Source organism: Mugil cephalus, chromosome 1 (assembly GCF_022458985.1).
Source record: "Mugil cephalus isolate CIBA_MC_2020 chromosome 1, CIBA_Mcephalus_1.1, whole genome shotgun sequence".
In the NCBI taxonomy this organism is placed as follows: Eukaryota; Metazoa; Chordata; class Actinopteri; order Mugiliformes; family Mugilidae; genus Mugil; species Mugil cephalus.
The window spans coordinates 44,914,136-44,930,582 of record NC_061770.1 but is presented as its reverse complement, the minus strand read 5'-3'; the positions used below and the strand labels follow the sequence as shown (position 1 = coordinate 44,930,582).

Here is a 16,447-nt window from a genome sequence, read left to right as displayed (position 1 = left end):
AGTGTTTTCGAGGAAAGTGGGAAAAATAGTGTTGTTTTCCTGGAGTTGGAGTTTCATTTGAATAATGTTTGAACTCACTGCACAACATAACTCCTAAGTAAAGCTAAATGTATTTCACTACATAATAGTCATAAGACAAGTACTGCTTTGTGTCTGAATGGCATTGCTGTTCGGTTTGTTTTTGACAGACCTCGGGATAAGAACTGTCCCCAGACTACACGTCATCTCTCTGAGCAACACTAGGAGTCTCCTGAATCCTATCCCGGTTCGGACTTCTACTCTTAAAATCCTGTTTTTACCAGTCTTATTGGTTTCCCAGCCTCTTTTTCACAGTGCCATCTCTGACAGGGAAGGCACAGCCGTCTTCTGTAAAGGGGCAGCAACAGCTCATTCCAATTTAAAGCCACAGACACTAAAACAGACATGGGGCGTTTATTAATATGCATCCTTCTCTGTTGTTGTGGACTGTTGCATTTCTGCATTTCATAGTGCGCATCTGGCTATGTACAGTCTAAAATCACAGTTCTGTACCTATTTCACCCATTTTATTAAAGATGGAGTTGGAGGTTTCCCAGAAGGCCTTTCGCAGGTGTAATCTCGTACCCTGCTGTTCCAGATTGACCACTCTACATCCACACAAATGTAAAAATGAAACTGAACAGGCTCCATATTTTCCTTCTTCACCCTGGGACGTGGATTCTCAAAGGTGTGGTTCCAGCCACCGAATAATCGTCATGGCGTTCGGCAGAAAGACTTTTCACGCAAAAATCGTATTTGTATAAATGTGGCCTAAGTCTCTGTGAACTGTATTTCAGTTCGGGTGTGTTTTCTGAGCATGAACAACGTCTGCGCACTTAAAAGCTTCAGGAACGTTTGTAGTTTTACAAATAAAAACATGATGAATTATTCATTGTGCCGCTTGGCACATATCCCCCCATTGTTGATGAGGTCTCAACACACGGCTTGGGTTGGTCGATGGGGTTTTCTTATTGATTTGAGTAGCTTCCAAGGTGTGCCTGTTCTCATTTAGCTCTCAAGCACCTCCATCTGGCTTGGATGCTATCAGACAAACCAACCTCAACTCACATTAGGAGCAGTGGCCCCAAAGCTGTGCTTGACAGCCACTAAAAGGCAACAAATGTGATTTCATTTGAGGCTACTAGCAGCCTTCGAGTTGGGAGATAAGGGCAACATACATCTTCCGCGGTACTTTTACCAAATGCTTTCTCCCTGCTCTGCTGCTGATCTCATTACCTCGTGACTCTTAACCTTACCTTGTTGTGGCTGAGCTGCAGCATCTAAGACATCGTGTCATAATTACCCCGGCTTGTCAGAGTTAAACAGCTTTTTCCTAATGCTTCTGCTCGCATGTCGAATGTCCTCTCAGGACTCATTAATGACAACCTGAATCAACTCTATTAAAGTCAAGAACTGAACTCTGGTCTTGGCAGGAATTACTACTGAAACAAGTCGCATTTTGGCCATCTAACATCATCAAAGTCCAAATGTCCCCACTCGGCTTGTAATCGGAGCTGTTTTGTGTTCATATCATCGCTAAAGTTTAATATTTGTCTACGGATCTGGTGCTTAAACCCGCACTCTCCCCCCAAGCAGCGCTGGGCCAGTATTCATCAAACATTCTTAGAGATTTACTACATGTTCTTCATAAAACTGCCTGCAGTAGAGAGCTTAAGATAAATTTATGTTGGCACTGTATCTATTTTTACTGTTGTTTTTTGCCCAAGAGTCTTTTCCCTGCCTGATTTCATGCCCTTTCTTCCCGGGCATCTTGGGCATAATCCCAAAGACTAATAGTCTAACATTCGATAAATAGAAAAAAAAAAAGAGGGGGGGCTTCTCCGGCACTTGACTCGCCATGGGCAAACGCCTTCCAAGGGCATTAGAAAGCTGCTTAGCGGAAGCTGCTTCGCCTCTTACGTAAGCAACAGCACCCCCACTACTGTACTTTAGGGGGAGAGAGGGGAAAGTAATCAGGGGGAGGAACAGCAAAGACGACTTTGGGCTGAAAGAAGAAGAGAGAAGGAGGGCGAAATGACACAACCATGAAACGGTTCGCGGCTAAATCCAGTCCCACAGGAGTCGCTCTTGAACTAGCCGCACCTCCTTCATTAAAAGCCCTCCCTGACTAATCCCCCCGTACCGTCCAAACACTTTCCCTCTTAACTTCATTTGGGTTCCCTCGCCTGTCTCGAAATAAACATTTCCGTCCTCTCTTCCCCATCCCCTCCACACTCCGTCGAGGCACGGTGGGGGACGGCGCAGATTTAATCAGACTATCGTCCCCCCCGTAAAGACATGACTGATGTCTTCATTTTAGCTTTTAATTACCGTGCATCCTACCAATCACCTGCTGAAACCTGGTGGAAACCTGCAGTAATCAGGGGTGCTCATCTCGCTTCATCCCTCCGGTCCTCGTCAATACGAGACCAACTGCAGCCCCCCCGCCCTCCCATGAATGGAGGTAGGTTAGTGACACTGATGCACAGTGATTGATGTGCCGAAGCAATGAGTTTCTCACAACAGGCCAACGTTTACGCTTATTATTCGTACTGAGTGAGAGAATCTTCCTGAAGCCTTCTGGTGGTTGAGGCTAAGAAAAACCCCGCACTTCACACTGTCCATTCATGCCTCCGACGGTAGCGCCAAAGCAATCAGCATTGTACCAGAATGAATCTCAAACACTATCTATCTGGTCCTCGCTCTTCAGACGTGAGAGGCTGGCGCCGCCGGAGCTATTGTTAATGAAAATATTTGTTAGCTGCAGCCGGCTGCGGAGGGGAATTGCAGCCGGCTTGACAGCTGTCTGCTTCCACTGGCGTACAGCTGCTCACAGGTGCGCGACGACAATCGAGCAGATGAGCCGAGGTGTCGCTCCGGCCCTCCTGCTGCTCTTACCAATAAAACGGGAAAAGGGGGAGAGGGGAAATCTCCCGGGCTGTCAGAGTAATGTCCCGAGCTCTCAATTTCGCCGCTGCGCCGGCTTTACGGGCCTGCCAGTCACTGCTGTTCCCTGCCTAACTGCGGATGTGTCAGTCATTGTGCCGGGCTGAAAATCTTCTGAGCTAGGTCCGTCCGTGGAAACCTGTAACCTTTTACTCCCTTACAGAAGCAGGGTTATACTAGAGCACAAAGAATCATGTAATAATGCACATTGTGCAAGAAACAACAGTGAATAACATTGACCATCTGACAACACAAAGATCTACTGGGAAACTTATATATACACTCCATCATTAGTGCGGATGTTACTTCATGTACCACCCACCTAGACCAGACCAGGTACCCCCATAGCAATGGAAATACGTCTTGGCTTGGCACAAAAACACTTTGGGAACACCTCAAAATACATGAAAAACAACACGAGGTGGTGGACTGGCCTCCAAATTCAATAGATCCCAAACTGATCAAGCATCCGTAGGATGCACTGGAACAAGCCTGGACCCGTCCCCTCAACCCACCAACTACATCCATCAGAAGGTCCACGTCCCTTCTCTGATGAGTCAGAGTGGTTTTCAAGGAACAAAGGAGACCTACACAATATTAGGAAGGTGGTCATAATGTTATACCTGACCAGTGTACATTTCGGGGACCGTGCAGCACCAGGCGTAGCCATCCACCCGCCCATTACCTCTACTGCTTATCCTTGGCGCATCTCAATGTACGCTAGACGTCAGGACCCAGGCAGCAGGTCTAAAAGCTATCAGAGACCCTAGGACGCTGCCAGTGGGGGGGCTTGTTGTCCTCTAAAAGGAGCCCGAGTTGGCGGCATCGTGGTGCGGGCCTCACATTTGTAGGTGTTTCCTCACCCGTCTCTCCACCCCCTGGTGGGAGATTCTCCCCGTGGCGTGTTTACAGTCGGAGTCGCCTCGACTGCCGAAACTCTGACGAATGTGTTGAGGGGAGAATGTGTTTGTGTGTTTAGTCCCTGCTGCTCTCTGAGAGTGGCGTCGCTGTTTTCTGTCACACTAGTGTGTGTGTGTGTGTGTGTGTGGAAGTCAAGGATGAAAACAGTACCTGGCTTCGGTTCAACGGAGATTTTAGAGTTTAAGTCGACTAATCCCCATCTGAGCTGTTTCGCTTTAGTTTAATTATGCTCTCTTTCCCTTTTGGGAAAACGACACAACTTGGCATCAGTTTTCCTTAAATTCCTGTGAATACATTATCTACTTGCTTAAATAGTTTTCACCTTTTTTTATTTCCCTACAGCTAATCTTCTTACACCTCGCGTATGTACGGAAACTTGCCGCTCCGTATTTAGTTTTAGTGAAAGTTCTAATATTTCTGCCAAACAGGCTGTTTCCTGGGAACGCAAAATGTTTCTTCCTTTCACAGTTGAACTGTTTTTTTAAAATCAGAAAGTATCATTTCCTTGTTGCGTTACTTGTTATTTGTCGAATTGATTATTGCTTCCTGTTAGAGAGACACAAATTCCCACTAGACTAAATGACTGTACTGCGTCATCTACTGTTATCAAAGCTCTGTAACTTAACACTTTGCTCACGTTTGTGTGTTCAGGTGGTTGACCTGTACTGGGGAGTAGATCCAGAAGAGTGGGACAGTCCAGAGCTGCAGCGACTCCGAATGAAACTTCTGGAGGAATGTCTGAAGACTTCGGCCGGACCGTGTTTTGTTGTGAGTATTTGTGGAGTTGCTGTTACAGTAAGTGTAATGGGTGTTTTCCAAGTTCACTCTTACATTATAGGTCTGTTGAATCAGCTTCTGCCTCGTCTCGCTCTGTCTTATTACTTGGCTCTGATATTGCATTAAATGGTAAATGGTCTGCACCGTCTACCGCAGCAATGGCAGCTTTTTCATTTCCAGAAAGCGCAACTTCTCAGTGTTCAGCCAGACTTTGGATTTTGTCCATTGGTCAGTTACGGTAATTCAAGTACTGCAAAAAAAAAATAAATTTTAATGCGCAGGCAGACGTTCAGGTCGTAAATGAACCTTAACTCCAGATTGTTTGACCACAGAAAGAGACTAGCAGAGATGTGGCGATAACAAACCATGTAAGGTTATGAAATCATTCACCAAGTTGCAGAAATGGTGACACAAGGTGGGCTGGTAGCAAGATGAACTTATCTGAACTTGAGGCAACGACCAATGGGAGTACGTGAGCTTTGGACTTGCATAATTGGTAGTTTGGATTTGATGCGTTTTACTTTGAAGTAGTGCTACTTTGCAGCAGTGTACTTAGTGAGTCCCATTCTGGGATACTTGGCCGTCCCAAGTCCTCACAAGCTACATGCCAATAAAATGTGCCAGGTAAGAGCACATCCGGCCATCCAAAACGTACTTGGCAAGATTTTCATTTGGGCCAACACTTGGGCAGCAACTGATGACGTTTCCCAAGTCTTAAGTTGCAGAATTACTATGTCGAAAAATGCACATTTCCTGAAACAATACATAGCAAGGAAACTACATCTACGACTTTAATTCAGTTACAGTCATCTGAATGTGATGGCATCAGTAAAAAAAAAAGAGCATTTCATGCTGTGTAGTTATGGCTGACATTTCAGGAGGTTTTGTTAAAATAAATTTAAGACATACAAAAAGAAAAAAGAGCCAGGCACAAGTAAAAGGAAAGGATGATGACAGCGGTGTAGAGAGCCAGTCGACGGGAAGGGAATTTGATGGTGAATTATTCAAATGGAACAGATCAGTTTCTTGAGGTTGAAATTGAGGTGAGAGATCACAGGTAGTAATGCATTATGGGTACAACAGGAGCTCCTGTCTCCGAGGAGCGTAATCCTCGAATCCTCACACCGAGTTTTGCATTTCTTTCCACCCTGCATGCACGGCTGCCTACTGCCGTTCTCATTCAAAAGTTGTTGTCTGCTGCAAACAGTCGCACTTGACTCCAAGAACTCTGCCGATTATTTCTGGAGGGGGGGACACTCCCTATTATTACAGATTAAACTGCACCAGTCATGAAGAGAACCGCATTAGCCGGCATCGGCATATTCATCCACTGATTGGTTTGGCTGCCACACAGTTCAGTCTGAATTCAGGTTCAGAATACAAATAAGAGCTATTAAGATTCTCTATATAAGGCGAGAATGGACTTAATCTTTCTTAAACATGGGCTGAAATGGAAACCTTTCAGGTCACCGCTTCACTGCTCATTGTTGTCACAATGAGCATCCAGGTCATTCATAAATCAACAGCATCAAGATCAGGAAGTTCAGTCAGAGTATTCTTCAACCACAGAGAGCAGCTGCTACGACTGAACCAAACAAACACCATTAGCCATTAGCTCACAGATGCTAGCACAAGTAGGAAATGCTGCAGCTTACCTCCAATGGTGTCGATGGCAGGATAAGAAAATCCCATGAATGTAGTCAATGCCCGGTCAGGATAGCGGCATAGTGATCATTGCACAAACACAATGTCAGTCTTTTAAAGCTCCTATATAGATAGCTAGCTGGTGGTAGCAGGTGAGATTTTGAAACAGACCACCCTCCACCACCAGGTGTGTTGAATATAGGTTACTGGAGCTAGAATGTGTCATGTGACTTGTTGCTTGAGCTGCTCCTTCTTCTTCTTCTTCTACTTTTTATTCATGGCAGACCATTTTAGAGGTGCATTACTGCCACCATCTGGGCTGGAATGTGGACATTAAGACATTAAACAGAAAAAAACCCCAAAAACTAAGCAATTTTTAAAGTAAATTCAATTATTTTTATAATATTTTATTCAAGAGTCCAGATAATGACAAAGTGCAATTCATAATGACCTAAAAATATTATTTTGGTATTTGGTTCAAAGAGGTGTTACAACAGTTTAGTAGTTTCTGGTTGGTTGCAGTGTGTACTGTATAATGGAGACTGTGGGCACAGTGGTCTAGCGGTTAGCGCTGATGCTTCATAGCAAACTTGATCCTACCAGTGTGCTGGGGGGCCTTTCTGGTTGGAGTTTGCATCTCCTCCTCGTGCCTGCGTGGGTTTTCTCCAGGTACTTCCTCCCACAGTCTAAACACATGCTTACTAGGTTGACTGGCGAAGCTAAATTGGCCGTAGGTAAGGCTAAGCTAAGGTGAGCATGTGAGTGTGAATTGTTGTTGGTCTTTCTGTGTTAGCCCCTATCAGAGACTTGCAGCCTTCCAGAGCAGGGTTGTCAAACCCATTTTAGTTCACAAACAGTCCAATTTGATCTCAAGGGGGCTGGAAGAGCAGCATAACAGAAAAATAACCTATAAATAATGACAGCTCCAAATTGTTCTCCTTGTTTTAGCGCAAAGCCGTACAGGTACAATATGAGAATGCTTTTATTTAATTAACTAATCCTTTCACAAAACATTTTATGAACAACTAGACGGAATTTATTAAGAAAAATATGTGTGATTTTGACATATTGGTGCCATCTGCTGGTCAGTTTTGGGTCTCAAAATCATGTTACACAATGTGGCCCCTAGTGGAGAGATTAGGAAATGCGGATTCACCCCCAAATTGATGGAGAGATTAAGCAGGGACCCCCTACCCCTACCAGCCTAATGCAAATCATAAAAAGACATTATTATCATCATTCTGCATTCATTATTAAGCGATTCAAATAATACACAGATTGAATTTTTATTTCTTTTTATTTCTATTTTTTGCTCTTGTGATAAAGCGATGCATTTTGTCCTCAGTAGTAGACTGATGGGAGTGAGCTGCACTGTTAGCTTCTCTTCTGCTAATACTGGGATTTTACCTGGGGACTGAATATGCTCTTGGAACCTGACAGTCAGCGTGTCTCGTGATTGGGTGATCGTGACTGGCTCAGTAGCGAAAGGGGCGGGGCCTACTGTGTAGAGGAGGCTTTGATTGACAGGTCTAGTGTGGCGCTATGTGTGTAACAGTGCGCTGTTGAGGCAGCTCCTGTATCACTGACTGAAAAATAACATCTTCTGCCTCCATTTATTAAAATATGTTGGATTCATGTGTTTTTAAAGAAATTTAAATTTGTGGGAGCAATTTTTAAAAAAATATATAAATATATCTAATCAACCATCCACAGACCCCCTGTTGAAGACCTGTGTTCTAGAGGATAAGCGGTTACAGATAATGAATGACTGAATGAATTAGTTAACCGAGACCTGTATGACCTAATCTCAGAGGTGTGATGATGTTTCCTTCCTTCCTCTTTCAGCTCACGTTTCTCCCACCCCGGCCTCTCTTAGTATGCCACAGAGATGCCTTTCCAGCGTCTCTATCAGCCCAGCGCTCCTGCCAGGCTCAAAGTGCATATGATCTGATTATTGACTCAGCTTCAGTTTTGCTTATGGGATCCTGAAGGTCTATCTTCTCACGCCTCGCTGCTTGTTTAGCCAGAGATATCCACCTGCTCGTTCCCACCGAACGCCGACATGAGCCCGGAGGAAGCTCGCTGGTTAAGCCTCACATTTCCTGGCCGTGCAGCGCGAGCAGCGTTTCATTTTACAAAATCTTTACCGACTAATGATCCACCGCATTTAATGCTTTGCCAGTGCGGAGCAACTGTCAGAGGCGATCGCTGTGTTTCTTGCCGGCGCTACAATAGTCTGCAGGCTATAACAAGTAGATATGTTTTCCTCCTCAATCGGTTGTCTAATCCACCCACGCACTTTCCCTTCCAGGACGCCTCAATATTACAACAATATCAGAGTATTTATTTACTAATATTGCCTGGTAGGCTTTATATTAGATTTTTGTGCTCATGAGCTGAAGTTTCACACCGTCTTAAAGTGAATGTTGGTATCCAGGCCTCTTAAGGCCTATTGAAACCCTGTATGTGATATCGATCAGTACAGTTTAAGTCTATTCAGACTACACCTTGCTGAAATTATCAGACGCGAGCTAAAAAGCGAGCGACACAGCCTCCACTTCTGTGCTGCCGGCTCGTTGTTCGGTGTAGTGTTATACACGCCGCAGTGATTTCATTCATTCCCTTCAGCCTCGCCGCCCTCTGTCCCCGCTGCAATTTCACCATCTTAACCCGGCCTGACCTCCAGCGTCGGTACACAACACACTCAGGGAAAGCAGGCCGGTGTTGAACCCAGGTGCGTGCGCCGAGAGCGGCTCGCGCCGCCTCTGCCCGGCGCACCTTTCGTTCTCCGCGCCGCTCTCGAACAGGAACATGCAAATTGAGCGTCCTGACCCGAGGCGTTCTCTCTGTCGTCGAGGCGGAGAGTCTGTGCTCCAACCCTGGGCGATACAGTCTCTTAACACCTCTCTGCGCGCACGCGTCCCTGGCGCGCGTCTTCCCCATCTGCCCGGCTGAATCTTTAATGGCGTGCCCTGGCGGTGCAGCTCTCTGTGGTGGATGTGGGATTTAATGCCCGCAGTAGCTCCGCCAGATTAAGCCAGATGCTCCCGCGGTCCCTGCAGCCCGGCTCGCAACCGGCGCCGCCGCCGCACTGGAGCGGACTGGGGGGGAGCTCCGAGCGGTGGCGACGAGCCCTTTGATCAGGGACTTGGATCCTCATTTATGACAGTTCTGGGTTGTCTGGGCCATCTCCGGAGTACCTTTTTGTTTTTTTTTTACATAGCAGTAGACCTAGATATATATGGACGGGGGGAGACGTCAGCAGAATTTAAGGTCTTGTTGTTTCTGCGACAGCATACAGTAGGTTCCAGACGGCTTTGTGTGTGTGTGTGTGTGTGTGTGTGTGTGTGTGTGTGTGTGTGTGTGTGTCCTGTCCATTCAGCTTTCTCATTTCACCTTCTCCCCTCTTGTTTTTTTTTCTCCGCACTCTCCACACACTATTATACCATCACCTTCTCCCACTCAGGTGTCTACCTAGTGTCACCCCGGCCAACACAAACACAGTATACACACACAGTATACACAAAGAGGGACAGCACAACTGTCTCACAGGGCCCAGCGCGTGGAGCACGGATCAGAGGGGAGAACACAAGAAAGGATAAAGACAAGAAGCTAAATTCCGTCTGCGCTGATTGTTGATGTTTGCTTTGTGGAAACGCGCCTGACACATGTGGAGTGGGAACTTCCTGCTGCCACAGAGGGAGGGGCCTACACAACAACTGGAAACCTGTTAATACTGGATTTCTTTCTTATACGGTGGGCATCTAAATTTAAAGTCTTATCAGGGAGCGGTAAAAACTGGATACAGGCGGCAGCGTAGGGGTTGTTAGACACATACCACACCTAGCCAAGAGGGGCTTTTCTCTAACCTGTCGATGCAATAAAAGCTGGTTTCCATGGCGACGGCAGGGGTTGGCATGGTGATGGTGTCATTGACCCAAAGATTGAGCATGACAATGAGCCATGACTTTTCTTCTTCTTCTTCTTCTTCTTCTTCTTCTTCTCTTTCCTCTCCCCTCTTCGGCTTTCCAGCGGTCTCAGATTCCCTCTCGTAAAAAAAAAATAAAATAACTTGATAAATGCCTCAAGGACGCGTATCACCAGACAGTATGCAGCTCTTCCAGTTTTGCTGTAAGATGATCGTCGGGGATACTGTAGCTTTTTTTTTTTTTTTTTTTCTTCTCGCCTCGTCACCTCCATTCAAATGATGCAACTGTTAATGTGATAGCCCGGACCGACTGGTTTACCTCTCAACTTCAATAACCCTGGAAATAGTGTCAAAGATTGCAAATGTTGCACAACGTAGAGTCTGGAGATTTTTTATTTATTTATTTCTTTTATGCAAATCAATGCTGCATATTTATTCTATTGTAAAACATAAAATGCATTTTCAATGGTCGGAAAAATCTTGGAAAAGAACAAGCACCGGCCTCAAATACGGAGAGACATTTCTCATAAAAGACTCATTCATTTCCTAAACCAGGTGGAGACGGTAATGTTTTTAGAAAATATCCCTTTAGGAGTCATTTGTGGGGATTACTTACTTTCAGCAGTGCGTAAATACACATTTGGTGCTCACATGAGAATTCACAACAGCGGGACATAAAATACGCTGCCGCGTCTGTGTTCATCAAAATAAACTAACAGGGAATGTCCACATTAGGCTAATCAGCACTTTCTAGCAGGATCAGTTCACACTGAGCGTGAAAAATGAGCCATGACTTTTCTTCTTCTCTTTCCTCTCCACTCGTCGGCTTTCCTACAGTCTTACAATAGTCTCATCTCATCTTCTACCACCACTTATCTTCACTAGGGTCGCGGGGGCTGCTGGAGTCTATCCCAGCTGTCATTTGGCGAAAGGCGGGGTACACCCAGGACAGGTCACCAGTCTATCACAGGGGTCTTACCATAGTCTTACAATGAGAAGGAGCAAGGCGGTTTTCTGCGGCTGCTGCGTCACGTCAAAGCAACTGATGACGATTATTAGATAAATCCACCGAATCGTCGCACTGTGTTTGCTCGTGCCCAATTAATCCTCCTCAAGATGCCAGGCATGATGAAAAAAACACTTGATCCAGAAAATCCAAAACTGGCAAATGTGCAATGAAGTGGACAAAAAGAGTGTGCCACAGCATCACAACCGCTACACACAAGCACCTGAACAGAGAACGTGTGGTGGCTTCCCAACAACCAAACAACTGGTCCATAATAATAATCATAATAATGCATTGGTTTTATATAGCTCTTTACCATTAGATGCTCAGAGCGCTTACAGTTGAGTACGTTATTTATTCGCTCACACACTCTGGTGGAGGTAAACTACCTAAGCAGTCACAGCTACAGCCCTAAGGAAGACTGCCGGAAAACGTGATTGCCAATCCGTTACCAAAGGGCCTCTCCGACCACCACTGCAATCAGCACATCATCGCAACCTTACACCAGAGGGGTACACACTGGGAGCAAGGTGGTTATGTGTCTTGCCCAAGGACACAACAGACAGACTAGGTATAGGAGCGTAATCGAACCGCCAATTGGACGACCACTCTACCTCCTGAGATACTGCCGCCCCTTCGACAGTGAGTTTTGGTTGGTGTTCCTAATACGCAAGATTAATGTAAATCTGCAATCTTTCTTTTTTCAGGTCTGTGTGTCCAAGTACAGTCTACTTACAAGTTAGAAATGGGCTAGAGAGCAGTGTCTCTAATAATCTCAGCAAAGATGGTTAGAGAAGAAAAAACGACTCTCAGGTAGTGACCTCCAACCAACAGTCAGATATAATAGTCCAGATACTGACACTGCTGTGTTGTCGTGTTGAAGCCGGTGGATGTTCTCTGTCGAGATGCCCGTACACGGTGGTTATGCTGCTGTGGTACACTTTTAAATTTTTTCCAAAAGCGTCCACTGCATTAGTTTGAATTCTCACATCTTTGGGTTTAGACTTTCCAAATAAGGCCTCAGCTTGTTAATATCTTGTGTCTCTTGTGCTTATGTTCTACGAGGCCGTCGGCTCACAGCGGAATGAACCACAGCTCTGTGACTGAGAGAAAACGTGTCACCGGAAATTAAACATCTCTTTGCGCGGATCACGTGGTCCTGTTTCCAGACACAGGTCCCTCTGCTGTGCCAGAGCTTATGCAGCAAATATCAGAACAGTTGACTGTGTGTTTCATTGATTAATTGACCGCGTGAGTGATTGATTTGTTAATTCATACTGTAGCCGCGTACAATATCGCAGCTGCTCCTCCCCGGACGGCTCATCAGATAAAGTGCACTTAGCCGGAGTATAAAACCCTTTCCAAGGATGGAAAAAAAAAAAGAAAGGGGTTGGAGAAACAGAGGGAGGGGAGGAGGGAGGGGAGAGGAGTAGAGTGCAGCTAAAACTGGAATTGTATTTGGACACTATCTGCCTCGCTATTGACACTTTATCCTACTGTGTTTTTAGCACCTGCGGCTTCATAAGCGTAAGAAAAACTACCACAGCTCCTCCGAAAAGAAGGACACAAACACACAGACGAGGGCAGTCGAAGCTCTATGCAGTAATCCACTTAAGATGGCCTCATTCCAGGCCTCCTCTCTCTGGCTAAGACACGGGGTGTTAAAACCACCCTGCAAATATTTGGACATTTGTTACAGTGTGCTAAGTCAAGTGGGTGACAGAAGTGTCAGTAGATTACACGGCCAGCCGGATTGGTGCAGGCGTACGACGTGTCCGCGCATCCATTGCGTCTGCGTTAGCGCCCCAACACCTGGTATTGTCATTTTGACGGGAAACACCAGTTGGTTTATTCCAATCTTCACACACACACACAGTCGCGCTCGCAGTCACCAACTCCATTCATCCTGCTGTATCACCGCGAGGCAAGCTGACAGAGACTTTGTCAGCAACTAGGAGAGTAGCTGCTCTGTGCGCTCTCTCCGTCGCTCACGCTCACTAAATGCCTCTCTCTGTATTACTGTAGTTCAGCCCAGTTCTTCCATCGTCTACTGACACGCCGCCGCAGCTCCGTGAGTCATACGGGGCCAGCTAAGGAAGGCAGATGAGGTGACCCGCAGGTCATTCACAGGTTCTCAGAAGATTTGAGCCCTTAACGGTCACGTGCGTCGTAGGTTGCTTTAGCTAAAAGCGGTTGATATTACATAAAGAACAAAATGTACACTATGCACAAGACCGTCCGTGTAGAAATCTGTACTGCCGCTTAGCTACATTAACTGATAGTTGTTCATCATTGTTGTTGAGATACATATACTGTCAAAAGAAGGCCACCTTCTCAAGAGGACAGTCCTGGATGCTGCTATATTAGAGCCAGGTTAACTTTAGTCACACCAGTACGTCTAGACTTGGAATAACTTTGTTCTCGCCCCTTTTTGGAGAAAAACAAATTGCACTCATCCTAGACTTGAGCGCGCACATAACAGCAACAACAAAACAAAACCAATGGAAAATGCAGAGAATCATTCTGTCACTATATGTAAATACACTGAGCAGGCATAACATTATAACCAAGTAAAGTAAATAACACGGACCATTGTGATAATTCAGTAGTTCAGCTGGGAAGCTTTTGGCCCTGGCATTCATTCATGTGGATGTTATTTAGACAAGTACCACCCACCTAGACCAGACCAGATGCCCCCACCCCATAGCAATGACCAAGCAATGTAACAACACATTTGATTTGTTTGATTAAAAAAATGGACAAGAATCTCTGCCCTTCAGAGATCGGTCTCTTATGGGAGCAGACAGAAAACTGTGCTCTCTTTTTGAGCTGCTCACAGCCCTGGAGCTTCTACAATGGCACAGTCTGACCAGCCGTCCAATGACAGTCAGAACACAGCGTTCCTGTTCAGATCGAAGCTGAGCTGGGCCAATAAAATCCCGGGTCAGTTGTTCAATCTGGGTTTCACAAAAGTCCCAGGTTCGATGTGGAAGGAGCTACCGGCACACAAACAAAAAGACACCACGCACAGGACACCCTCAGGAGGACCATGTGCATTCTCTGATGAGGCAAAAGGGAGACGTGCACAATATTAGGAAGGTAGCTATAATGTTATGCCTGATCTGTGTGGAATACATAGAAAAAAGCACCATTTAATGCACATTTAATGGTCATAGGTGTTTAACCCAGACGTCCATTTACACCTCATCTAGGTAAACAAAATACCAGTGAAATATTTTACTACTCAAGTCCTTCTCTACCATATAGTATGTTAAGTAGCAATAGCACTGTGCTCTGCTACAGCCTGTACCGTAGCCTCTTCACCAGCCAAAAGCTGAGCTAGGTAGGTAATAGGATGCTATGCTTCCTGTAACCTCACATCTGTATTGCCCAGTGGTAATATTACTATGCTACAAGTGATACCATTCAACTTGTGTAAAATAAAATGATGCCTCTATAAGCTCTATAAGGTAGCGCACATTGAGAAGTAACACAAGTGACTCATTTCACACGCTGCCAACACACCTTAATGGTGAACAGACCTCTCAGTAGTGGGTTATTTTTTACCTTCTTATCAGGAAAGGATTATTTCCAAGCTGTCTAACTGAACTGTCTTGGAATGAAAAGAGTTTAACCTCTTATCATTCCTGCCTTATTGCAAAAAACACCTATTTGGGACATTCCCAAAGTAAATTGGAAAAACAAAGCTACTGATGTCCCATATACGACCCAGAGGAATGTTAAAGGGTTAAACCCACATTCACTATAATCGTATTTAATGTAACATTAGGCAGCAGTCAGAGACAGAGGGTTTTAGCTAACACTTGGAGCAAATGCTAGTTTTAGCTACGTGGCTTTGAACTCTGCTAGCAGCGGCAAGAGCAGTGGTTACGAGCTAAATAAAAACGAATATATACGTGTGCGATGAGTTTTCGTTTGTACGTTTCACTCGTAAAATGATTTCTTCTGATGCAACCTACCACTGGGAACAAATCTAACTCACGACCTCTCCTGTCAATCACAATGGGAGATAGCGAGCAGCCTGACCTACTTACCTTTTAAACCCTTTATTTTGGCAGGGACTTCCACGCAGAGAGACTTCCAGCTGTCTCCCTTCATTCACTTCTTGCATCTTCTAAGTCTTGAATTGAAATTAGCTTTCTTTTCTTTTCTTTTCTTCTTACTTTAGCCGACGCACTTGTATGTTCTGGTCCCTAGAGAGCTTGTACATTTTTATCATGTAGTCCTTTTATTACTGTAAGCTTTTTAGTGCTTGGCCCTTTCATTTTTGGTGCAGGATTTACACTTCCAATCTATTGTTTCGCTGAAATTGTGTCGGCTAATTACTTATATCGTGCATCCAACGATGTAGCACCCAAGCGACACCTCCTCCTCCAACACAACCGATGCTTGTCCAAACGAACACATCAAACTTGAATGCAAATGAGCGTGGCGCTGGCATTTGTGGGGTTTTTTTAGAGCCGGCCGTCCTACAGGCCGTGCCACATGCCATCATCTGATTCTGCTTGTTCTCTGCATCTGTTCCCACTGCGATTGCCAAGAGAACGAGGAGTCCAGCATGGAGCGGCTTTGAAGCGCCATTGCCGAGAGCGCTGTCGTTTTCCTGCTCATCGGAGCTCACAGTCGTTTGGTTTGTCCCTCGCTCGCTCACCACCCCGAGGCTTTAGGCGCATGTGAATTATGGCACACGGAGTAAAGCTCAGCTGGTCATGTAATGGAGGGTTTCCAGTGAATTTTTTTTTCGTTCCTTCTTCTTTTTATAATCTTTGCTCTTGTTGCCCTCCAACGTGATTGATGGAGAAGAATCAAGAACCGAGCTTTGCTACTGAATCTGCCGTCACTCAAAAAGCGTGTGCGTAGATGGAGCTAGCAGCAGATATGAAATTAGGAGTGGGAGATAATCGTAGGATGTGAAAGGCTACTATGTGATGTGTTGAAGCCTAATTATATAGCTAGTGTGTTCATTGTTCTTTCTTTTGGCTAAAAAAGCTTGCAGTAGAGAGTTTCTGGATATTGTCGTGACGTATAGAACGTGGCGACAACAACAACAACAACAACAAAAGAAAATCAGATTTCGCGGGCGTCCCACAAACCCACATACCATCCATCAATTAACGCATTAATTTCTCTTAAAATTGGTCCCATCTGTTCTACATTAAAAGCAAATCTGCTCATTTTCTTATTAT

The 16,447-nt window shown here is 45.3% G+C and overlaps 1 protein-coding gene across 5 annotated transcripts in view; it reads left to right on the top strand.

The window, feature by feature from the left end:
- The window catches only part of LOC125024441 (NACHT and WD repeat domain-containing protein 2), a 51,865-nt gene that overhangs the window by 22,805 nt on the left and 12,613 nt on the right, over positions 1–16,447 (top strand). For all 5 annotated transcript variants that reach the window (XM_047612251.1, XM_047612240.1, XM_047612227.1 and 2 more), the window contains exon 4: positions 4,537–4,653. In XM_047612251.1, coding sequence (XP_047468207.1) covers positions 4,537–4,653 — 117 coding nt within the window. The remainder of the gene's footprint in view (positions 1–4,536; positions 4,654–16,447) is intronic.